Below are 26,255 nucleotides of genomic sequence, written 5' to 3' on the forward strand. Positions count from 1 at the left end.
CAGGCTCTTCCGGGGTCGCGACCTCAGGTCACTAGACGTTCCTCGGCCTAAAGATGGCGGCTTCGGCAGCGAGGGGCGCTATGGCGCTGCGTACGAACATCGGCCGGCCGGTTGCGTTTGTCAGAAAAATTCCCTGGACGGCGGCCTCAAGTGAGTTGGAAATGTAGTAGGGGCAGAATCTTTAGGTCCGAGCAATCCTGAAAAGCCTTGCTTGCTGCGAAGCACTTAAATCCCCGTGGTGGCTGGATTAAGGAGGCTGAGTGTGCTCCTGAGCAAGCCAGTGAGTAGAAAGAAATTTGTCAGCAATTAGCCGTTTAAGGGATGCCCCTTGAGCTTTGGGGGCACCCATTCACGGTCTCCAGCCTTTCGGAGTTTACAGCTTTAATTACTTGGAAACTTTTAAGATTTACGATTTAGAAGGGGTTGTTTTGATTGCAGCGTGGGGAAGGATTCAGAGTTACAAGAGGTAGTTTCTGTAGTTTAGTTCATAGGTGAAGAGTTCAGGGTAGTGATAGGAGGAGGAGTCAGGTTCACTTAAGCTAATCAAAGAATAATCGATAGATTTTCGTGATGACTTGAATGGGGAAGAGTACGGAATGGGGGAAAGGGAGGAATGACCTCCAGGTTTTTAATGTTGGTGGATTTGGTGATTAGAATGTAGGAGAAGCACATCGAAAGAAGATGAGTAGTTAAGTTGAAATGTGTTTAGTTTGAGAAACCTGTGAGTTCTTTGTTAGCTGGACAGAGGACGTTGTGTATAGATTGAGAAATGCACTCCAAAGCTGTTCTCCTTGGGTTACAATTCCAACTTGGCCTTTAGGTAGTTGTGTAACCTCGTTCAGTTCAGGTTAGTCGGTCAGTCGTGTCCGACTGTTTGGGACCCCTTGGACTGCAGCACGCCAGGCCTCCTTGTCCATCACTAATTCCCGGAGTCTACTCAGACTCATGTCCATTGAGTCAGTGATGCCATCCAACCGTCTCATCCTCTGTCGTCCCCTTCTCCCGCCTTCATTTTTTCCTAGCATCAGGGTCTTTTCAAATGAGTCAGTTCTTCACATCACGTGGCCAACGTATTGGAGTTTCAGCTTCAGCATCAGCCCTTCCAATGAATATTCAGGACTGATCTCTTTTAGGATGGACTGGTTGGATTTCCTTGCAATCCAAGGGACTCTCAAGAGTCTTTTCCAACACCACAGTTCAGAACCTAAGGTGTGTACCTGCTGCTGCTGCTGCTAAGTCGCTTCAGTTGTGTCCGACTCTATGTGACCCCATAGACGGCAGCCCACCAGGCTCCGCCGTCCCTGGGATTCTCCAGGCAAGACCACTGGAGTGGGTTGCCATTTCCTTCTCCAGTGCGTGAAAGTGAAAAGTGAAAGTGAAGTCTCTCAGTCGTGTCCGACTCTTAGCGACCCCATGGACTGCAGCCCACCGGGCTCCTCCGTCCATGGGATTTTCCAGGCAAGAGTACTGGAGTGGGGTGCCATTGCCTTCTCCTAATGTGTGTACCTAAGGGAAGGTAATTGGGGGAAGAGGGCTCACCACTGTGCCTCAGTTTCATCAGCCATAAAATGGAGTCAATAATACCTTTCTCCTGGGGTGTTGATTATATTAAATGAATTTATATGTAAATACAAGTGCTTAGATTTGTGCTCAATACAGAGTAAGTACTCAATAAACGATAATTGTTTTCATGATTACAAAAATTGAAGTTCATGGGATAGGCTTAGGCTGGACATAGAAAGCTAGGGAGTGATGAGTACTGATTTCTGTTACCAACACTGCTTTTTGTCAACTGTAGTTTTGAGTTAAGGTTTTTACATTTGCTCACCAAAATGTAAAAATCCATGGTCATTTTTACAGATATTCTTGAGATTGAGACTTTATTTGGAAATCTCTAATATAGCTAACAACACACAGTATTGTGATTGTTTAACTGTTTCCTGTGTGATCATCTCACGGGGATTTTAATCCATGCATTTAGCATAGTACCTGGTATGGTGAAGACTCAGTACTTGCTGGGGATGAAGACTAAGTCAGCTCAGCAGTTTATCTGCCCATGTCTCCCCCACCCCAACACCTCCCCAAATCTAGTAAATTACAGCTTTATAATCAATACCATAACGGTTTCCTGGATCTTAAAGCTGCAAGAAATACAAACTACCATTGTTCACAAGGAGTTTGGGGGCTCTAGGACCCCTCTTGGTTTCTATCTTAATCTAGGATGGAGGATAATACAATAACTAAAAAAAAAAACTCTTACTATGTTTTCTTTTCTTATACAGGTGAGCTGAGAGAACACTTTGCACAATTTGGCCATGTACGAAAATGCACTGTTCCTTTTGTGAGTATTACCTTTTTTAAAAAAAGCAATAATGTTTTCTTCTAATTTTTGATTATTCTTTGTCAAAGCATATCAGTTTACATGAATTGGTAATGGAGTGAAGCTGTTCAGTCTTTGTTGATTAAATTATGGGTGATATTGATCTAACAAAACAAAAAGCCTTATCCTAGGTATTCGAGGCATTTGTGGTAGTTTTTTTTTTTTAATTGATGCATAAAATTATCACAAATGTAATGGCTCAAAACAACACATACACATGATCTCACAGATTATAGAGATCAGGAGTCCAGGCATAGCTTTGCTAGGTCCTCTGTTCAGGGATTCACGTAAGAGGCAATGCAGGTGTCTGTCTGCCGGAGCAGCAGAATCCAGGTGTGTGTCAGCTGGAGAGGCTCAGCCGGGAAAGACTGATTTCCCAGCTCCCTTGGGTTTTGGTAGAATTCGTCTTTCAACTGTAGGGCTTGGGTATCTGCTTTCTTGCTGGCTTTCAGCTGGAGGCTGGTCTCAGGTCCTCCAAACTACCTGCAGTTGCTTGTTACCTTGTTACATCTCTCTTATGGAGGCCTTCTCCCAACATGGCAGCTTGCTTCAAAGTCAGCAAGGGAGTTTCTCTAGTCTGCTACGACAGTTTTATAATTTAGTCTTCAGAGGGACACCCCATCTTCCTGTTCAAGGGAGCAGCATCCCGTCACTTTTGCTGTATTCTTTTGTTTAGAAGCATGTCATAGGCCCTGCCCACATTCAGGGGGAGAGGACTATACAGGGGGTAACATGGTGGAACACATGGGGGTCTTGGGGCCATTTTGGGATTTTGTCTATTACAGTATTATAATAAGGACTTTGAGAGAGTAGAGGTTAATTTATCATAAAACTTAACTGGTGGAGAAAATTTTCACCTTTATCCTCACGGAGTTGAGTGCTTTTTTTGGATGTGCTGGGTTTTTGTTGCTGCACAGGCTTCTCTTCTCATTGCAGAGGCTTCTCATTTCGGAGCACAGGTTCTACGGCACACGGGCTTCAGTAGTTGTGGCAGATGGGCTCAGTTGCGGCTCCTGGGCTTCAGAGCACAGGCTCCGTAGCTGTGCACAGGCTCAGTTGCCCCAGGGCATGTGGGATCTTCCCAGACCGAGGATCCAACCCGCCTCCTGCCAACACTGGCAGGTGGAGTCTTTACCATTGAGCCACTAGGGAAGCCCAGGTTGAGTGCTTTTGGTGTGTTTCTGTTTGTTACATTTTCTTTGCTTCCTCCTGAGGGTTTAAAAATCAAGCTATGGGAATTCCCTGGCGGTTCAGTGGTTAGGACTCTCTCAACTGCCAAGGGTGTGGGTTCAATCTCTGGTTGGAGAACTAACATCCTGCAAAAATAATTAAGTAAATAAAGTAATAGAGTCCTTTACTTAAAAGAAAAAAGTCTTTAAAAAAAATCAAGTGTATAAATTTGTTCTTTATCCTGAGCTGTATTTTTCTGTGGACTTTCTTAAATGATTGTGTTTTGGGGTGTGTGACATGAGTACACTTACAGTTTACGCATGCTTCACTAAAACTGCTTTTTTCCTCATGGCACTGAAAAGGCTGTGGTAAAATATCAACTTTAAGTAACTTAAATTCTAACTATTGGCTTAACGTTACTTGCCTTACAAAAATCTAACGGATTATGTATATCCAGCTGTAGTGAAGGTATAGGGAAACTGGTACTAAAATTGTTGAGTTTAACTGATACTGTCACTGAAGGGTAATTTGGCAAAATCTGTCAACATTTAAGGTTTACCTTTGACTCTAGAGAAAGCCTGTGTGCTGCCACAAAGACCCAGTGCAGCCAAAATGAAAAGTAAGTTGCAAAAAGAAAAGAGGATTTGCTTTGATCTAGAGGTTCCACTTCTAGAGATTGATTTTACAGAAATGTGAGGTGAGGGATGTTCAAAACAGCATTGTTTAGTAATATAATTGGAAAGAAGGTAAGTGTTCATCAGTGGGGTTGGTTGAATAGATATTAATTCACTGATACAATGGCATTTTTATAGCTGATTAAAAGAATGAGGCATGTGTGTTACAGACATGAAAATCAGTAAGCTTGAAAAAATAGTTTTACAAAGTGTATGAAATTGGCATTTTTTGAGGAATATTAAAGTTTCTCCAAAAAGTAACATTTTTCTTGGTTGCCATTTACCTCTTAAAAGTATAAAAAATAACAACTTAGGACCTGGAGTTAACAGATTTTAAACAACAGAAGTCTTTGATTCGTAGGAAAATTAATGTGTAATGTAACAGGAAAATATAGGGAAGCCAGAATCTGATGAATAAGTTGGATGATAAACACTCTTGGTTTTTGCACAAAAGTAAATAGTAGGATTGCTTAAATTAACCCAGAAGTGTAAAGTAGGTAAGTAAAGGTAACTTTTCCTTTTTCCTCAGGAGCATGTGATGATAATGGTGGTAGTCGTGACGAGGGGTGATTAGTTTCAGAAATCACCATAAATGTACTTAGGTTTGAAGGCTTAATTTCCTAGTTTCTAGAAGTGAGTTAGAAACAGGAAGAGTACTTCTTTTTTTTTTTTAATTTTATTTTTAAACTTTACATAATTGTATTAGTTTTGCCAAATATCAAAAGGAATCCACCGCAGGTATACATGTGTTCCCCATCCTGAACCTTCCTCCCTCCTCCCTCCCCATACCATCCTTCTGGGCCATCCCAGTGCACTAGCCCCAAGCATCCAGTATCGTGCATTGAACCCGGACTGGCATCTCGTTTCATACATGATATTTTACATGTTTCAATGCCATTCTCCCAAATCTTCCCACCCTCTCCGTCTCCCACAGAGTCCATAAGACTGTTCTATACATCACTGTCTCTTTTGCTGTCTCGTACACAGGGTTATTGTTACCATCTTTCTAAATTCCATATATATGTGTTAGTATACTGTATTGGTGTTTTTCCTTCTGGCTTACTTCACTCTGTATAATAGGCTCCAGTTTCATCCACCTCATTAGAACTGATTCAAATGAATTCTTTTTAATGGCTGAGTAATACTCCATTGTGTATATGTACCACTGCTTTCTCATCCATTCATCTGCTGATGGGCATCTAGGTTGCTTCCATGTCCTGGCTATTATAAACAGTGCTGCGATGAACATTGGGGTACACGTGTCTCTTTCCCTTCTGGTTTCCTCAGTGTTTATGCCCAGCAGTGGGATTGCTAGATCATAAGGCAGTTCTATTTCCAGTTTTTTAAGGAATCTCCACACTGTTCTCCATAGTGGCTGTACTAGTTTGCATTACCACCAACAGTGTAAGAGGGTTCCCTTTTCTCCACACCCTCTCCAGCATTTATTATTTGTAGACTTTTGGATCACAGCCATTCTGACTGGTGTGAAATGGTACCTCATAGTGGTTTTGATGGAAGAGTACTTCTTTAACAAAATTTCCCTTGACTATTGCTACTAGTGTGCTTTTTATCTCGAACAACACAAAAAGCACTTTGCTCATGTTTTAGAGAGCGTGTTAAGATTGAGTATTTGTATTAAAGCAGGGTTTTTGATACTTTTAAATTAAAATGTCTTGTATTCCATTTCAGCAGATGAAAAAGTTGGTTTAATTTGGAACACCTGGAAACTTTCTCAAGTTCATGATTATTAATTTCTTCCTAAATTTTGAATTTTTAAGGACAAAGAGACTGGCTTTCACAAAGGTATGGGTTGGATTCACTTTTCTTCAGAAGAAGAACTTCACAATGCACTACAACAGGAAAATCATGTTATTGATGGAGTAAAGGTAAGTATTTTTCTGTATCATATCATGTGAGTTTTCTGTATACCAGTTAAATAGGTCAGAAGTGTGAAATGAAAGGGATTTTGGATGATTTGTAACTTAATGTTTGTTAAAGAACAGTGATGGTGGGAGAGTTCCCAGTTGTAAAAGGTCTGGAGACTTAAGTACAAGAAGACACTTTAATGGTTAGCAAGATACATGGAACACGGAACAGTGGAAACAGCAGGGAGACCTTGGTTGAAATACTGACTTTCCCACTTACTATGTGACCTTGAGAAGACTCTTTTGAGAGTCCCTTGGACTGCAAGGAGATCCAACCAGTCCATCCTAAAGGAAATCAGTCCTGAATATTCACTGGAAGGACTGACACTGAAGCTGAAGCTCCAGTACTTTGGCTACCTGATGCGAAGAACTGACCCATTTGAAAATATTCTGATGCTGGGAAAGATAGAAGGCAGGAGGAGAAGGGGATGACAGAGGATGAGATGGCTGGATGACATCACTGACTGGATGGATATGAGTTTGAGCAAGCTCTGGGAGTTTGTGATGGACAGGAAAGCCTGGCGTGCTGCAGTTCATAGGGTTGCAGAGTCGGACACAACTGAGCTTAACTGAACTGAACTGATGTGACCTTAGGCCAGACTGATTTACAATTTTTAATGGGAGTTCAGGGAGCCTTAAGTACAAGGAACAAATAAGTACAAGGATCAGCTCACTGGTGCTGATCCCTCATAGAACAGCAGTTTTCGGTTTTAATGTTTTTGCAGACAATGACTTTCCTTACAGTGCTGAATTTTTTTTCCCCCCAGCTCCATGTTCAACCTCAAAGACCCAAAGCTTTACAAGGAGACCAAACATCTGATGAAGAGAAAGATTTTTGAGACCCTCACTGCCTACTGAATAAAGTAAATAAAAGAGGAAGTTTTGTCTAAATGTTTTTATTTGAAACAAATAGTTGCACCAAGCAAGAGCTTACTTTCCCCACTCCAAATTAACAGAGCACTACAGGGGCAAACATCATTTGGCAGGACAGTTCCAATATGTGAACATCCTTCTTTCTACTTGCTATGATCGGGGTCACTTTATTCATAAGCAGTCATTTTTAGACAAAATATTAACCCCAAAGTACTAATGTCACTTGAAAGGAAGTGGCTTTAATTTCACGTGTGGGGCAGTATTTTCTATAAATGCCAAAAGGTGGGAGAAGCACAAACACAACCCATTTTTAAAAAAACTAAATAATTCAAAGTAGAACTTTTCCATACCCCCCTCCCTCTCCTGTAATAAAAAGTAGTGCTGGGCTCTGACACCCAGATTTGGTTTTTATCCTGGCCATGTACAAAGTGTTCCCCATATGACTTGCATCATTAGGGTTAACAATAACAGTTCGTTCACTCTGAACAAATCTACTCCTTCCTCCTCTTTTTGCCTTCATGCTCATGTTCCTTGGGACGGCTGCTATCTGAGGGTCTTTTAGAGCCACCATGTTGCTTGGCTTCTTCCAAAAATTTGTCCAAACCGAAAGGATCCTCCTCAAACTGAACTGGTCCTTCTCGGCCTCTTTGTCTACGGTCTGAACCAGAAAACTCCTTATCGGGAACAAATCTAGGGAAAAAGAGAAATGACCATGAACCACTTTATTTTCACTGGTGTAGATGTTAAAACTGAGCCGTCTGCCCTGGTACCTGTTAGTCTTTATTCTGGCTTCTAGGTCATCTCCATACATGTCCTTGTCCAGATTTTTACTGGGCCTGTAAATATTCTGGGCCATATCTTTTCCACCTCTCCAGGCTTGATCATAAACATTGTAAATTTCATCTTCTCCACCTGCAAAACCACTGTCCATACCCTGTGGAAAAATAGACATTAAAAGTGTACACATTTTTATTAAAAGTTGAATCGCATTACATTCTTAAGTAGAGTAAACCCTTGCTCATTTACAGCTTACATGTTCAACAATCTGAACTACAAATTAAAAAGGTTATTAAAAAATGGTCACAGGAGGGGATATATGTATACCTATGGCTGATTCATCTTGAGGTCTGACAGAAAACAAAAGTCTGTAAAGCAATTATCTTTCAATTAAAAAAAACCAGTGTTTTTTCTTCGTTATTACCTTTGGGTCCTTACATTAAATATGGTACTCATTAATGACTGTTTTAGCAAAGTGGTCTTTAAAATTGGAGGATAGCAGTATAAGCAGGCACTTGACAATCCATTTGTGCAGACATAGTGGCAAGATGAAAGAACTACAAAACATTTTATCTGACACCATTTACAGTAATAATGTTAAACCCCTTAACTGTGTGAGAACACTATTGAAGCATAACACAATATTCTCAATGAAAATCTCAAGTCAACAAGTTTGTTTTGTAATGGTTTGTTAATATCAGAATGTGCCTTTTGATAAAACTTTTCATCACAACTTTTATTTTTTTTTTTTGGTTTTGAAGGTAGACTTTGTTATTCACAAAACAGTATCCCGGGGTGTGAGGGGTCATGGTCTCTGTTGGACCACGGTTATGGCCTAGAAGCGGGAAGCCAGGCCCTGACTCAGCTGGTGCAGGGTCGGGGTGAGGACCTGGGTTCTAATGTGGTTACAGTCGTGTTGGGGATGTGTGTACCCTGTCACCCACCTGGTGGGTCCGTGAGTCTGTCCTGCTGTGACTCGGATACTATGCTCTCAGCATGTTTCCTGGAACAATCCACAGGGTGACTCCCAGCCTTGCAGGGGGCGATGGGAACCCTCTATATCCCAGTAGACATTTATACTTCTGTATTGTTAGCACAGTCTGCCTTGTCTTTATTGATATACATGTATCTGTCTTTTCCAGTAGACTTGCACGTTCCTTGAGTGTTAAGACGTGTACCTTTGATCTCACTGACTTACATACAGTAGATCATCAATGTTGGGTGAATGAAAACATAAAGGTACTTCCTCAGGCCTAAGGGGTTCTAGCTTAGATACTAGAACACTAGGTGTTCTAGTCTGATACTAAAATCAGACTTTCTGATGAATACTTTGGTTTTATAGCTTCATTTTTCAAAGATCCCAAGTTTGTGTTTTTATAGCATTAAAAAAATTATTTTTGCAAATATCGACAAAAAATAACCCAAGAGACACTGTTATAGGACACTGGCTCTGTTCTAGAAATAAAAGACTCACATACCAGAACCAAGTTTTACTACCTAATTTCTTTCATTTTCTTACAGTGTCTCAAATCCTAGCCAACTCTAAGAGCCAACTCTAAGAGCTATTCTAACTTGTTTCTTAAGTTACAATATGCAACTTCTAATTTTTTTTTCTCCATCATGCTAGCATACCTTAGGCTGATGCAAATGTCTCATATGCTAATTTTCTTTTCCCTGAAGGTTGTATTTGTATCAACACTTAAGACATGCTGTTTCTAGACTCTGTGTACCTTGGACTGGTTGAAGAGCCTTTGGTCATACTGAACTTCATTGGAAGTCCGAGGGTTGGGCACACCAAGAGCAATGACTTCACTGATGTCTCGATTTTCATTTCTCTGCAGTTTCGACCTGTTTTGAAATACCATGGCGCAAACTGAAACTTCTTCACAGACAAGCTGAATTTCAACTTCAATACAACCATTATCAGAAGCAGAGGAAATAAATATGTCCAGTTCACATCTTATGAACATATATATTCCTTGATAAGGCATAATTAGGATGGCATTTCTTACAGTATTTCAGATACATGATTATTGTAAGAGAGAGGGTTTTATAATTAGGCATTCCTGATACAGAAAAGAACTGCTCAGAGACTTTTTTTTTCCCCCTTGAGGAAAAATACAGGACTGCAACATTATAATTTGACATCTGTAAACACTACACAAAGTGATCACCACCAAAGTGTAGTTACTCTCAATCACCATACAAATGACCTCCTTCACCCATTTCACTAATTCCTCAACCCCCTTCTCTGATAACCACCAATTTGTTCTATGAGTTTTTGTTTGTTTTGTTTTTTGTAGATTTCACGTAAGTGAAATCACACCCTGTTTCTCTTTCTCTGACTTATTACATGTAGCCTAATACCCTCAAGGTTCTCCCAGGTTATTACAGACAGCAAGATTTCACTTTTATGGCTGAGTTCTAATGTGTACACACACACACATACCCACACACCTTCTTTATCTGTTGATTGGTACTTAGCGCGCACACACACACACGCACACACACACACACACACACCTTCTTTATTTATATGTTGATGGGTACTTAGCCTGCTTCCACATCTTGAATACTGTAAATAACACTGCAGTGATCATCAGTTCAGTTCAGTTGCTCAGTTGTGTCCGACTCTTTGCAACCCCATAAATCGCAGCACGCCAGGCCTCCCTGTCCATCACCAACTCCCGGAGTTCACTCAAACTCATGTCCACCGAGTCGGTGATGCCATCCAGCCATCTCATTCTCTGTCATCCCCTTCTCCTCTTGCCCCCAATCCCTCCCAGCATCAGAGTCTTTTCCAATGAGTCAACTCTTCTCATGAGGTGGCCAAAGTATTGGAGTTTCAGCTTCAGCATCATTCCCTCCAAAGAAATCCCAGGGCTGATCTCCTTCAGAATGGACTGGTTGGATCTCCTTGCAGTCCAAGGGACTCTCAAGAGTCTTCTCCAACACCACAGTTCAAAAGCATCAATTCTTCAGCGCTCAGCCTTCACAGTCCAACTCTCACATCCATACATGACTACTGGAAAACCATAGCCCTGACTAGACAGACCTTTGTTGGCAAAGCAACGTCTCTGCTTTTGAATATGCCATCTACGTTGGTCATAACTTTGCTTCCAAGGAGTAAGCGTCTTTTAATTTCATGGCTGCAATCACCATCTGCAGTGATTTGGAGCCCCCCAAAATAAAGTCTGACACTGTTTCCACTGTTTTCCCATCTATTTCCCATGAAGTGATGGGACGAGATGCCATGATCTTCATTTTCTGAATGTTGAGCTTTAAGCCAACTTTTTCACTCTCCTCTTTCACTTTCATCGAGAGGCTTTTGAGTTCCTCTTCACTTTCTGCCATAAGGGTGGTGTCATCTGCATATCTGAGGTTATTGATATTTCTCCCGGCAATCTTGATTTCAGCCATTGCTTCTTCCAGCCCAGCGTTTCTCATGATGTACTCTGCATATAAGTTAAATAAGCAGGGTGACAATATACAGCCTTGACGTACTCCTTTTCCTATTTGGAACCAGTCTGTTGTTCCATGTCCAGTTCTAACTGTTGCTTCCTGACCTGCATATAGGTTTCTCAAGAGGCACGTCAGGTGGTCTGGTATTCCCATCTCGTTCAGAATTTTCCACAGTTGATTGTGATCCACACAGTCAAAGGCTTTGGCATAGTCAATAAAGCAGAAATAGATGTTTTTCTGGAACTCTCTTGCTTTTTTGATGATCCAGCGGATGTTGGCAAGTTGATCTGTGGTTCCTCTGCCTTTTCTAAAACCAGCTTAAACATCTGGAAGTTCACGGTTCACATATTGCTGAAGCCTGGCTTGGAGAATTTTGAGCATTACTTTACTAGCGTGTGAGATGAGTGCAATTGTGCGGTAGTTTGAACATTCTTTGGCTTTGCCTTTCTTTGGGATTGGAATGAAAACTGACCTTTTCCAGTCCTGTGGCCACTGCTGAGTTTTCCAAATTTGCTGGCATATTGAGTGCAGCACTTTCACAGCATCATCTTTCAGGATTTGGAATATGAAATAGCTCAACTGGAATTCTCCACTAGCTTTGTTCGTAGTGATGCTTCCTAAGGGCCACTTGATTTCACATTCCAGGATGTCTGGCTCCAGGTCAGTGATCACACCATCATGATTATCTGGGTCATGAAGCTCTTTTTTGTACAGTTCTTCTGTGTATTCTTGCCACCTCTTCTTAATATCTTCTGCTTCTGTTAGGTCCATACCATTTCTGTCCTTTATCGAGCCCATCTTTGCATGAAATGTTCCTTTGGTATCTCTGATTTTCTTAAAGAGATCTCTAGTCTTTCCCATTCTGTTGTTTTCCTCTATTTCTTTGCATTGATCGCTGAGGAAGGCTTTCTTATCTCTTCTTGCTATTCGTTGGAACTCTGTATTCAGATGCTTGTATCTTTCCTTTTCTCCTTTGTTTTTTCACTTCTCTTCTTTTCACAGCTATTTGTAAGGCCTCCCCAGACAGCCATTTTGCTTTTTGGCATTTCTTTTCCATGGGGATGGTCTTGATCCCTGTCTCCTGTACAATGTCACAAAGCTCTGTCCATAGTTCATCAGGCACTCTATCTATCAGATCTAGGCCCTTAAATCTATTTCTCACTTCCAGTGTATAATCATAAGGGATTTGATTTAAGTCATACCTGAATAGTCTAGTGGTTTTCCCTTTTTTCTTCAATTTAAGAAACCGGACACAATTCTGACAGAATGTGGTCCACTGGAGAAGGGAATGGCAACCTAACCACTTCAGTATTCTTGCCTTGAGAACCCCATGAACAGTATGAAAAGGCAAAATGATAGGATACTGAAAGATGAAGTCCCCAGGTCTGTAGGTGCCCAATATGCTACTGGAGATCAGTGGAGAAATAACTCCAGAAAGAATGAAGGGGCGGAGCCAAAACAGAAACAATACCCAGTTGTGGATGTGACTGGTGATAGAAGCAAGGTCTGATGCTGTAAAGAGCAATACTGCATAGGAACCTGGAATGTTAGGTCCATGAATCAAGGCAAATTGGAAGTGGTCCAACAGGAGATGGTGAGAGTGAACGTCGACATTCTAGGAATCTGAACTAAAATGGACTGCAACGGGTGAATTTAAGTCAGATGACCATTATATCTACTACTGTGGGCAGGAATTCCTTAGAAGAAATGGAGTAGCCATCATGGTCAACCAAAGAGTCCGAAAAGCAGTACTTGGATGCAATCTCAAAAAGGACAGAATGATCTTTGTTTGTTTGCAAGGCAAACCATTCAGTATTACAGTAATCCAAGTCTATGCCCCAACCAGTAACGCTGAAGAAGCTGAACCGTTCTATGAAGACCTACAATACCTTTTAGAACTAACATTCAAAAAAGATGTCCTTTTCATTATACGGGACTGGAATGCAAAAGTAGGAAGTCAAGAAACACCTGGAGTAACAGGCAAATTTGGCCTTGGAATACAGAATGAAGCAGGGCAAAGGCTAATAGAGTTTTGTCAAGAGAACACACTGGTCATAGCAAACACCCTCTTCCAACAACACAAGAGAAGACTCTACACATGGACATCACCAGATATTCAACACCGAAATCAGATTGATTATATTAGTTTGCAGCCAAAGAAGAGAAGCTCTATACAGTCAGCAAGAACAAGACCAGGAGCTGACTGTGGCTCAGATCATCAACTTATTGCAGTGATCAGAGGGATGCTTATACTTTTTGAATTAGTGTTTTATATTCTTCAGATAAATACCCAGAAATGGAAAATCTTTTGAGGAATCTCCATAGTGTTTTCCATATTGACTGCACCAATTTATACTCCCACCAACAGTGCATGAGGGTTCCCTTTTCTCTACATCCTCTCCAATGCTTGCTATTTCTTGTCTTTCTGATAACAGCCATTCTAACAGGTGTGTGGTTTTGATTTGCATTTCCTCGTAATTAGTGATGTTGATTATTTTTTCATGTGCCTGTTCACCATCTGCATGTCTTCTTTGGAAAAATGTCTATTCAGATCCTCTGCCCATTTAACTGGGTTGGTTTTAGTTGAGCTGTAGTTCTTTCTATAGCTTGGATATTAACCTCATGTCGAATATATGATTTGCAAGTATCTTCTCCCACCCAGTAGGCTGCCTTTTTGTTCTGATGATGGCTTCCTTCATCGTGTGGAAGTTTTTAGTCTGATACAGTCCCATTTGTTTATTTCTCCTTTGTTTCCTTTGCCTTTGGAGTCAGATTCACAAAATCATTGCTAACATCAAGTCAAAGGGCTTACTACCTATGTGTTCTTCTAGGATTTTTACAGTTTAAGGTCTCACATTCAAATCCTGAATTGATTTTGAGTTTTTTGTGCATGGTTTAAGGTTTTCCTTCTTTTGCATGTAGCCATCCAGTTTTTCCAATAGCACCTATAGAAGAGGCTGTCCTTTCTCAAAAGAATCATTCTTAATACAAGCAATCTTCTTGTAACACATGCTGAGATATGAAACTGCTACAGTCTGTATCTGCTATTATTATAAAGGGTTAGGGGGACTGGATGCAAATTAGGTATACCACATCAATCACTCTCAATAAGACAGAATCAATTTTTACCTAACAACATTTAGTAATTTTTGATAAAAATATGTCTAATGACTGGATTACTCAGTATGATGTTTGACATTCAGGTGAACTTAATTCCCCTGCTGTTTTGGTATGTATGTAATCTACATCACAATGATACCATGATAACTGTCATCATTTACTTTACTAGAGGTTCAGGTCTTAAAATGATTTCTATAGACAATCTAATTTTCATCCAAGCACAAGTTTAAAGCTTTTCTATTTTATCAATTCTCAGTCACTTTACTGGTTGTAAGGGCTCAATTTATCTACAGAGCCATTTTGATTTTTACAGCTTAGGAATTTCAGACTGAGAGTATCATTAACTGTGTACTTTCAAATTTCATTCCTTTCTGTTCTATATTGTACATTTAAACTCTAAATTCAGATTTTCTGCTTTTCCATGACTTCACTTATTCAAGGAGATGAAATATGCCATTAAACAACAAAGAATATCACCAGCAGGAATCTGTTTAAGATATGACCTAAAAAACCATAGTATTAGCTCACAGGAGGACGAGAGCATTCAAAACTGCTCATTTGGAAAGAACATGTTTTATATTTGCATTTAACCCTCACTCAGAATTCCACCTCTTGTATTACAGTATTTCTTCAAGTTTTCATCAATTTCAGTCCTCGGCCTTTGGTGAACCACAAACTTCATGAATCCATCTCTACTTTATTCCAAGTGTTCATACATGTATTTCCTTTGTTAAGTCTGTATTAAGAGTGTTCTGTCAGTTTTCCCAAGCAATTTCATATGACAGCTCTATCTTTCTGAATTTTAAGTGAAACTTCTCATGAAGAGAGGCTGACTTTCACTTCTTACAAAAGCTGCTCTTCTCCCCCACTGTACTCACTCAGTACAGTATTCTGCATGTGAAAGGACCTCAATAAAGGTCCAGCAGCTTATTTCCTGTCTAGAGGAGCAGGCACATGATAAATCAACCTGTCTCACCATTTGAAGCAGGAAAAGAACAGATCAGAACAAGCATATCCACTACTTTCTTCTTCATAAATATGATCTGAATTCTCTTTTTGTGTATCCCCATCCTTCTCAACCCTAGCTGACAATACAAGGTAATGGAAGAAAAGCTCACTTTCAGGCATAGTCAGTTCTTCTGCTAAGGCAGACTAAGCAGTTTAGGGCAAGAAAATAGGTGCTGGTTTATGAAGCTATCAACCTGAAGAGGAAGGAGAGAAGCAAAACTGGTTTCAGTGGACTAACACTCCTCTCTAGAAGGTTCACAAAAGTCACTCTTCACAATTCACATTGACCTCAGAGTACCCACCTCTTGTCTGGAGCTGCCCTGGAGAGGTTCCGGTCATGCTGTCTCTCTTTTCGCCGGTCATGCCGGATTTCATCCCTCTCACGTGCCTCCCCGTCCTCTGTGTGGACACAGGTGAAAATGACTTTATCACTGTACTTATCACTATTAATATTCTGAACAAGAGAATATTTCTACGTGTTTTAAAATTTTCATAATAAAATGCCAGAAAAAAGAATTTGCAAAGTTCATACTTATATTATCGAAGACTGACTTCAAATAAAGAACCTTTTACTCATGATACGTTGGGCTGGTTGCACCTCATCTCATCTACTGTGTCTATATCTATCTTCACTTTCTCTACCCTCTCCAGGCTGAAGGGATATAGTGTAGATATAGAAGAAATATAATATAGAGCTTGAGCTTTGGAGTCAGACTGTCTGGGTTCAAATCCTGTTTCTATGACAGATCAACAATGTGAAATTATACCCATTACTTGACCCCTCTCAGCCTTTGTCGCCTCCTCTGTAAAATAGTGACAATAATAGAATCACTGCATAGGGTTGCTGTAGGGATTATATAAAGTAATATAGTGCTCAGAGCGGCACCTGCCATAATAAATGCTTAATAAATGGTAAGTTCTTATTAATATTTGGCAAGAGGATTTCTAAAAATTTTAACTACCTTCTCAAGAACCATCCTGTTTTTTTAAATCAGTTTAGAGAACTTAGATACAGAGAGGTTTTACTCTGAGTTATCATCAGTGGCTAGGTTACAACAGGTAGGTTTTTTATATTATGCCCCCTTAAGACATTTATATATATATGCAACGAAGTGGGTTACTAGCCAGAACCTTCATTACTTCCCTTCAACTCTAGACTCCTATAACCAATTGCCTGCTTGACACCTTCATTTTAAACATAACATATCTACAACTAAATTCCTAATCTTTCCTTCCCAAATCTCTCCGCAGTGTAGTCTTACCAATATTAGTAGATAGCAATTCAATCCTTCTCAATTGTTTAGGTCAAAAGTTCTGGAGTCATCTTTGACTCCTTTTCTCTCCTTCTTATGCCGAATCCATAAGCAAATTTTGTCAGCTCTACTTTCAAATCACACTCAGTACCTGACATATTTTCACTACCTACCTCCTGCTATTATCTCTTATCTGGATTATTGCAAAAGTTTTCTAACGGTGTTCCTGCTCCTGCAGATAACCATTCCATTGCCTTCTAACATATGCAAGATCATGTCATCCTGCTCCAGACTCTTCAGATTGCTTCCCTTGTTACTTGAAATAAAAGCTATAAAAGGCACACAAGATCTGGCCACTTTGCCCTAACTACTCTGACACCTCATCTCTACTTAGCTTTCTAGGTCTAATCCAGCCATTCTGGCCTCCTGCTTTTCCTTAAACACACCAGATACACTCCCAACTCAGGGCCTCTGCACTGGCTGTTCCTTCTATCTGGGATGCTCTTCCCTTAGGTATCCATATGGCTCACTTCCTTACTTTCTTCAAGTGTTTTTTGTTAAAGTTACCATCTCGGAAGTGAGGTCTATTCTGACCACTCCCTCCTTCTGGCACTTTTATATACTCTTCCTCTTTTTTTCCCTCATAGTGACTATTATCTTCTAATACACTATATGATTAACATTTTTTTGTCTGTCTACATTCCCTAAAATGTTCACTGCTATATCCCCTACCTGACTAGCAGAAAACTGTGTCTAGATGAAATCCTTGCACCTAGTAGGTGTGCAACATGAACTGAATAAGTATACTAGATGAGGAATTATTACTGAAACCACCCTCATCATGTTCTTCAATTAGAATTAGTCTTCTCACTCTAACTGAATTAATATAGCACATATACCACAATATTTTTGTAGATCACTAAATAAAGCGAGAGAGAAAATGATTAAAGGCCTAAAAGAAAAACTGTGGATTAAGTTTACCATTGGGGGAGCTGAATTGTTCAGTCTGAGATCTCTTTTCTCTAAGTTTCCAGAAAAGTAAGAGAAAATTAAGCCTATCATTTGAATAATATGTGATTTTAAAAAGTATTACACTCAGAATTTTAAAAAATTCTGGTGTAGTCTCATATTAAAGGCCACACTTAAATACACATTCTTTTCTTTTACTTCCACTTAATGAGGCAGAAATTACTGTTTCATTTCTACATTATTTCTGAAATATCTATATTTTCTTTACATGTATGCACTACTTCTGCATGTAGTAAAAAAACAGCTGAGATTTTCTAAATTGAGATAAATATTATTCATAAAGTAAATTCAATTCAGTAGTGAGTATGTCAGGGCTTCCCCGGTGACTTCTCAGGTGGTAAAGAATCGCCTGCCAATGCAGGAGACTCAGGTTCGATCCCTGGGGTGGGAAGATCCCCTGCAGAAGGAAATGGCAACCCACTCCAGTATTCTTGCCTGGGAAACACCACGGACAGAGGAGCCTGGTGGGCTACTGTGCATGGGATCACAAGAGTTGGACATGACTTAGCAACTAAACAACGAGTATGTTATACCTTTTTCCACATGGGTTTTGATCCCAGCTCTTCTCTCTCTGGCTTTCTGGGCCATTTCTCTAAGTTTCTCTTCATGTTTTTCCTTTTCTTTTTGAGCCATCTTTCTCTCTACTTGAGCACGCATTTCCACTGCTTCACGAGCCTGTAAGTGAAGTTAGATGTTAAATAAGATACTATCAGGGATAGAGAATTACAGTTGTCATTTAATTTCCTGACTAAACTCTGGCTTGAAAGAACAGTTAGAAGAATTCACATTTGTTACTGCTAATTAAAACAGATTCTTGTCTACAAAAGATAACTTGCCTAGACGACACTGCAAACGGCTTTTTCACTCTGACTCCAATCAATCTTGTAAGTCAGTGTTTCACTAATGCTTTTTCACTGTTTCATTTTAGAAACAATCTAAAAAATAAAATTAAACAAGCAATAAAGCAATTCTCAACATCAATAATACGAATTGGTAATGTTTTCAAAATCAATCAGATCAACTCAAGATATAACCGTAGTATAGATGAGCAAGAAGTAATTTACATAAGGGTGCTCACTGTGACACAGAAGATATACTCTTGTATATTCTATGTCCACACCCTGATGCATGTAAACTTAAAAGACACATATTAATACCATAATATTAACAGACAGCCAATACTATGAATGCCATTTTCTGTAGCATTCAATACATTGGTATGTTTATTTTCCCTTCAGTGCCATCTTTTGGAAGACAAAGAGAAATAGGGAAAAATTATGAAACCCAGGAAGAGTAGGTGCCAACCTTCCCAAAAATGGGATCAGTCTAGTGCAGCACCATTATTCTAGAACGTTGTGGGGAAGATGAATCACCAGTGGTGGGGTACATATATGAGCTTACAAAGGTCAAGACTGAGTCAGAACTGCCACCAGCACATGTCATCTCTGGAACACATACCACATGCGAGAGCCTCTTTGGGTACCCAGCAATGTAGCCCAAATAACAGTATCTTAGGTAATTTTGAACAGATTTACAAATTATCAAGAGCATTAAACAACTTAATTACAACAGACTAACCTTTCGATCAGCAATGTAGAGGGCTTCGGCCAGTTTTGCAAAATTTTCATTGATGTGAACTGTCTGCAGTCCTCTTCCATCGGCAGCCAGACGTTTATCTAATGGAATTGTATAACCCTAGCACGAAGGCAGGCAGAAAACACTGGTCACCAAAGAGCAACTATAGAGTCTTTAAAACTAGATTTATATATGTCCATTTTGACAACCATTTTAAGTTCTTTCTCCTTACATCTCTTTTTGTAATTAAGCAACAGTAGTAGCAGCTAACAGTAGCGCTTCGTGTGGAGGACTGTTTAAGCATTTTATATTTATGGCCTCATTTATCCTTCACAGCAATTCTATAAGGCTGGTAACATTATTATTTCCATTTCACAGGTGAAGACACTGAGGTAGGAAGCCTAGGTCATACAGTTAATAAGCAGAAGAACTAGCATTTCAGAATGCAAGCTCTGGGAAAACAGATTCTCATGTTAAATTTTGGGTTATAATAAAAGGAAATCAATACCAAATAGCTAAAGAGTTGCTCATCAAGTAAATCTAACAGTTATACAAAGGTAGAAGAAAGCACTAAAATCAGAGTGTCTACAGGTAGCTTAATCTGCTGCACTGCTTTCATGACTTATCAGATTCTTGGAACCCTAAACGTTTTAGTAAACAGAAAAAAGGTAAAAGTTTGCTAGACAACTAAGATTCTTTGTTCTGAAATTCTGCATCCTATTTCAACAACTTAAGGAATATGCTTGAACATTTATGTAACTTCCAAGCTTAGCTTTATTCTTTCAGACTTTTGAGTAGACTACTAAATAATGACCTCCTGCCCATGGTCTTTATTCCTAATTCAAGGAGTGTTACAGACAGCTCAAGATGCCTCATAGTTATACACACATAAATATGTATGGTATACCAAACGAGACTACCCAACAATCCTTTTGTTTCAGGATGAGTGTATAACTTATTTTTGGCTGTGCTGCAAGGCTTGTGGGCTGGATCTTAGTTACCCAAGCAGGGATCAAACTGGGCCCTTGGCAGTGAAAGTGCCGAGTCTTAACCACTAGACTGCCAGGGAATTCCCTAAGTTCCTTTAAGGAATAATTTGTATTTAAATCATGGATTGAGGTGGCCTTCTTCACCCATTAAAAAAAGAATCATGAAATATTTGGGAGGAAAAGGAAATAGTGATAAGGAAACTTACTTCGCAGTATTTTACAGATTATTCATGACTCCTAGATGCTTTGGTGATTAGTAGATATACATAGGATTTAAATAATTTATTCATGCATTGTTATAAACAGAAATAAATAGTTTAAAAATGAAAGCACTGAATATAGCCAAACATTTATTTTGTTTTGTCATATGATTATTTAAATTGATCTAAATCCTTTCAGGAAGAATTTCAGATATAAATTTAGGTTTTCTAAAGAATAGTATCTTTCACTGATATTGTTACTTCAATCTACTCATTCCTTCTCTATGTGTTTCCAATAATTACATTTTACCAGGAGAATCTGCATGGAACTCATGTGCCTGGAACACTAACATTTCTAATACATTAACATAAAAAGAAAAAAGTTGTATAAGTTGGGTGTTCTTTCTGGAAAACCTTCAGCTAAATGATATGCTGAGGTTTCATCAAGTAACCCAGGCTGAAGGTCCTACCTGGGTGTTTTTCAGGAGGTTCTAACACTAAGACACTAAATTTATGACAAGTTAATTACCTTTGCATTTTTCCAGTTTGAAATACATGGAGGAATCTTCCACTCTTGCTGCTCCTTCACGGTCATCTGTGTTGAGAAAAAAGAGGAAGAAGAGACATTTTTAAGATTTATAGTCTAGCAAAAAACTAAGTGCACCTTTCTCTTCAAAGATAGTTCAATATACACTGATTTAATCAAAGGTCTTAATTCCATTTGCTTAGTGGCACTATATACTATGTTCCCACATCATGGTTTCTAGTAATAACTTTAATATAAAACATGGAATATAATCTATTTTTGACAGTTACAAATGCTGGTTAATATTTTTACATATTTAAACTGATGTGACTACTTCCAGATGAGAACTTTTTCTTTTAGATGCGTAATAAAATATACCTAAAAAAAAAAAGTCACTTGGACTATCAATTACAGACCTAATGATCCCAGGAACTTACTTCCTACAACTATGATAACATCTTTTCAAACAGCAGACCCTTTTCATTCCATTAAAAGCAGGGGTTAGGTTATTAATCATAAAGCTAACAGCTAACATTTTATATACATTCTCATACTATGGAACCACATGTTACAGTCTTGAGTGGGTCCCTATGTGATTTTGAAAAACAAGTTAAGAAACAATACATTTGGTGAAAAGTAATAATATAGACATCTAGAATGTATTCTATAGGGGGTTATTTATAAATTAGTAATCATGAGTACAAAAAGAGATTTTAAACTAGAGCCAAGATTACCTTTCGGCTAGGAGAATGCATGACAGGTGCAGGAGGAGAAGGTGGTCCCCGAGGAATTTTCTTATTAATCCTGAAGGATAAACCAAAGCACAACCACAGAATGATATACATTTTTCCTTTTTAGTCAGTAACTCAAGTCTTCTTCCTCATTTTTTATTACGTAAAGCTTCAAACAGACACAAAAACAAAAGAGTGTATAATGAATGTCCATCTATTATACACCAATGTGTTGAGAAGCTAAAGCAGGTGTATTCAATCAAGAATGTGCAGATTAAGACCTGCTGAAAAAGGGGCACAAGCCACCCACACAGGGTCCTCAGATAGCCCTCTCAGCATCCAAGCTCCCAATATGGAGAAGTGAAACCCAACTGGGTCATTTCAATTTAAGATGCAGTTTTAATACATCCACACAATGAAGCATAGTCACAAGATTTATTATTACTCTGAAGAAAGCTGAGCGCCGAAGAATTGATGCTTTTGAACTGTGGTGTTGGAGAAGACTCATGAGAGTCCCTTGGACTGCAAGGAGATCCAGCCAGTCCATTCTAAAGGAGGTCAGCCCTGGGTGTTCTTTGGAAGGAATGATGCTAAAGCTGAAACTCCAGTACTTTGGCCACCTCATTCGAAGAACTGACTGATTGGAAAAGACTGATGCTGGGAGGGATTGGGGGCAGGAGGAGAAGGGGACGACAGAGGATAAGATGGCTGCATGGCATCACTGACTCGATGGACATGAGTTTGAGTGAACTCTGAGAGTTGGTGATGGACAGGAAGGCCTGGCGTGCTGTGATTCATGGGGTCCCAAAGAGTTGGACATGACTGAGTGATTGAACTGAACTGAAAGACCCCAGAAGTGAGGAGTAAGGAGAGAGCAAAGAACTAGAGGAAGAACAATCCTCTGTCCTAGGCCACAAGTGAGCAGAAGACAGAGAGCAGGGTAGTAATACCTAGCTGGCTGGGACAGAGAAGTCTAACTTTTCCTGGGACTTAACCCTAAGTGGTTATAGTAGTCCCCTGGTATCCAAGGACTGGTTCCTGGACGTCAAGGATACATACCAAAACCCATGAATGCTTAAGTCCCTTACACAAAATGGAGTAGTATTTCCATATAAACTACACACATTCTTCCTTATACTTTAAATCATCTCTATATTATATCTAATACAATGTAAATGTTGTATAAATAGTTGTGGTGGGCATGACATTTAAGTTTCGTTTTTGAGAACTCTGTGGAATTTTTTTTTTCCTTTTTGCTACGCCATGTGGCATGTAGGATCTTAGTTTCCCAACCAGGCATCGAACTCTTGTACCCTGAGTGCTAACCACTACTCCCAGGGAAAACTCTCCTGACTATTTTCAATCCGCAGTTGGTTTAATTTGCAGATGCAGAACCTGTGGACATGAAGAGCCAACTATATTTTAAAATGTTCCCTGGGAAAGGCAAAGTGGGAACTTATGACTGGCATCCTAAATGCAAGTCCTAATTTAAATGTCTAGTTTCTACATGGGAGTAGTGTCATCATACTGCAACATGCCTAGGCAGCAATTCGGGAGAAAAGCTGTTTTCCTCAAAAGTTGTTTTTCTTATCACAACTGCTTAGTTTCAACAATTATTAAAACAGCCAACTGTGTCATCATCATCACTACCCACTTCACCTCCACCATATTATCATCATTTCATCCAATAATAATATTTTGCCTTCTTAAACAACAGCTTTATTGAGGCACAACTAATGTACAACTAACTATACATAAAATGTACAATCCAATTAACTTTTGACACACGTAAACACAATTTACTTGTGTGAGCTCATCATCACAAATAAAACACTGAACATACCCATCACCTCCAAGTTTCTGCATGCCCCTTTGCCTATGCCTCTTTTTCCTCTCGTCTCCTATCCACACTCCCTCCCTCCTCACAGGCAACCACTGATCTACTTCCTGTCATTATAGATTAGTCTGCATTTTCTAGAGTTTTATATAAAAGGAATCATACAGTATGTACTTGTTTTTGTCTAGCTTCTCAGCATAATTATTTTGGGATTCACCCATGTCACTGTACGTATTAAAGTTTGTTTCTTTTTATGGCTTAACAGTATTCCATGTATGAAAGTGAAAGTCACTCAGTTGTGTCTGACTCTGTGTGACCCCATGGACTATACAGTCCACGGACTTCTCCAGGCCAGCATACTGGAGTAGGTAACCTTTCCCTTCTCCAGGGGATCTTCCCTTACCCAGGGATTAAATCCAGGTCTCTCGCATTGCAGGTGGATTCTTTACCAGCTGAGCCACCAGGGAAGCACTCCATGTATAGATGCCCCACATTTTGTTTACCCGTTTATATGCTGATGGACATTTCCCTCCTTTGATTTTTTTTTTTTAGGAATAGTGGTGCCTTCTCATGAAACCACCTACTTACTTGAACCTTGGAGGCTCCATTGGATCTTTCTGCATTTCCACCATCCGAATAACTCTCTGTTTAGCGCCAGAGTTGAAAGCCACTCCTTGTTGAGATGGTGTGTATCTACGGAATGTAGATGAAACTACAGGTGTTAACTAGTTGAAGTTTTCAACAGGTATTTTACTTTTATTACAATCCTAAGCTGGACTACATTGTCAGTTTCTCTCACAAAGCAGTAATAGAAAATTGCAGTAATATTTAGGCAGAGCAGATAGTAACAGAGGTAAGAGAACTAACAGCAACTCAGAGTTATAAGCAGAATGTAAACTAGAGTTGTATTAGTTTGCAAATAATCCATCACAGTCCATTTTGAACCATGCTAAGTACCATGTTCAATTTCATTAAGTAAGAGGTCTAGAAAATAGAACCTATTTTGTAAGTCTGCACTTGAAGAAAAAATAATATCCTCAGCAAGCAACTTAAAATTAGTAGTTTCTGAATAATCATAGGCTATAAAGCAGAAAGAATAATGGCAGCAGCCCTACCAGCTCTGAATTTTCCCTTAATATCTATATGTGAATCATCTTTCCACATAAAGATTTAGTTGAGTGAAATTCCTCAAAATTTAGAAGTATTATAAGGATGGCTATTATATAAATGATATTAATACATTATTAATATTTATAGCATACTATCAAATAATTATAGTAGTACTGTATTATACAATATTTCCAATGTATTAATGTTATTATATAGATATTATACACATAATTTTAAAATGGAAAACTATAATCACTGTGGTTTACATCATATAGTCCGTGTAACTGTTAATTTCTAAAAGTAAAAAAAATGCTTTAAAATAGCATAACAGCTAATATCTTAAAAGTGGGTATCTTAAAAAATTCTAATTACCATTTGCACTAAGAATCAACAGACATCAAGTAATTACTCAAAAAACTGCATTTACAATTATGACTAAGGATAGCGAAAGAATATCAGGACCCCCAACTCTAATCACTTCCAACATGAAGCTAAAACCTCCAGGCATGATTCATACCGGATATACTGAGCAGGAGCCAGTTTATCAGCTGCTCGGACTGGCATGGCTGCTGCAACCTTCTGCGATACAGATTTTTCTAAGGCTACTCTTGTCTTTTCTGTTATCTGAAATAATAAATGCCACAATGAGTGCTTTGAAAGTTAATGAAGATGTAAAAACTCATCTAAAATAATTACATATATCAATTCCCAGTTACCTCTTTAATGGCTTCTTCATCAGGTCTTTGAAGGTCTGGGTCATCTGCATTCATGACTTCTTTGGGAACCAGGTCAGTGTACTTGCTATAAATGACCTAAAATGTTCAAACACAAGCAGGCTTAAGAAAAGCAAAGAATGAAGAGAAGCAACCTCATTAAGTCATTTCAGAAGTCAAAATGTCCTCTCAGCACACTTATAAATTTAGGACACAGATTTTGTCTTTTAGATTTTAAAACCAAGGAAGCTTAAAATATATACACAAATTGCTGCCCTGGCTATAAAAGCTAATAATTTTCCTCTGACCTCATGCATTTAAATTATTTGAGATCTTCTAATCAAGTCAGTATCCAAATAAATTGTGCCAACAAAATCTTACGCATCAGTGATCCCTATTTTTGAGGCTCACTAGGACTTGAGATTAATGATGATATAAACTGCCTAAAGCACTATTATCTTGGATTACAAACTCACTGGAATTTAAGTCAGGTTAGTGAATAGTTTCCAAATCCTGTGGGCCTAAAAAATTTCATTGACCTGGCCCTACTTGTAATGTTTGTCTTTTATCGCATCATCTATATTCATAGATAAGAAAATGAACATATGCCATGGTCAAAAAACCCAGAACACATTCTTCCATGGAAAAAAAAAACCTATACACACACCTTATTTCACACTCATTTAGGACTGTTTTCTGATCGGTGGGCCTCTGCCAAATAGAATATTACCGACTTTCACGCTCATGTATACTTCTTGAATACTTCCATAATAACCTACATGGCAGATTTTATAGAAAAATAGAGGTATTGGAAATTTAACAAATAAGCAGCATTCTAGGTTTTGATGCTTGAGTTAGGCATTCTTTAACACACATACAGAGAAAGGACAACTTAACAACTTG

General features: G+C 39.0%; 2 protein-coding genes across 2 annotated transcripts in view; one reads left to right on the forward strand and one right to left on the reverse strand.

Annotated features, from left to right (window-relative positions):
* Window positions 1–23: 23 nt before the first annotated feature.
* Window positions 24–7,028, forward strand: SLIRP (SRA stem-loop interacting RNA binding protein). Its single transcript, XM_027552540.1, has 4 exons — window positions 24–150; window positions 2,283–2,341; window positions 6,003–6,110; window positions 6,917–7,028. The coding sequence occupies exons 1-4, from the start codon at window positions 54–56 to the stop codon at window positions 6,986–6,988; spliced, it is 336 nt and encodes a 111-aa protein (XP_027408341.1). The 5' UTR covers window positions 24–53; the 3' UTR covers window positions 6,989–7,028.
* A 1-nt stretch (window position 7,029) lies between these two features.
* SNW1 (SNW domain containing 1) overlaps window positions 7,030–26,255 on the reverse strand; it is a 35,318-nt gene continuing 16,092 nt past the window's right edge. The window contains exons 4-14 of the mRNA XM_027552538.1: window positions 25,356–25,451; window positions 25,157–25,263; window positions 24,118–24,222; window positions 21,696–21,765; window positions 20,965–21,030; window positions 19,250–19,366; window positions 18,205–18,346; window positions 15,692–15,788; window positions 9,530–9,647; window positions 7,793–7,956; window positions 7,030–7,712 (exon numbers count right to left, since the gene is read on the reverse strand). Of these exons, the coding sequence (XP_027408339.1) occupies window positions 7,514–7,712; window positions 7,793–7,956; window positions 9,530–9,647; window positions 15,692–15,788; window positions 18,205–18,346; window positions 19,250–19,366; window positions 20,965–21,030; window positions 21,696–21,765; window positions 24,118–24,222; window positions 25,157–25,263; window positions 25,356–25,451 (1,281 nt within the window). The 3' untranslated portion in view covers window positions 7,030–7,513. The remainder of the gene's footprint in view (window positions 7,713–7,792; window positions 7,957–9,529; window positions 9,648–15,691; window positions 15,789–18,204; window positions 18,347–19,249; window positions 19,367–20,964; window positions 21,031–21,695; window positions 21,766–24,117; window positions 24,223–25,156; window positions 25,264–25,355; window positions 25,452–26,255) is intronic.

This window comes from Bos indicus x Bos taurus, chromosome 10 (assembly GCF_003369695.1).
Source record: "Bos indicus x Bos taurus breed Angus x Brahman F1 hybrid chromosome 10, Bos_hybrid_MaternalHap_v2.0, whole genome shotgun sequence".
NCBI classification, from domain to species: Eukaryota; Metazoa; Chordata; class Mammalia; order Artiodactyla; family Bovidae; genus Bos; species Bos indicus x Bos taurus.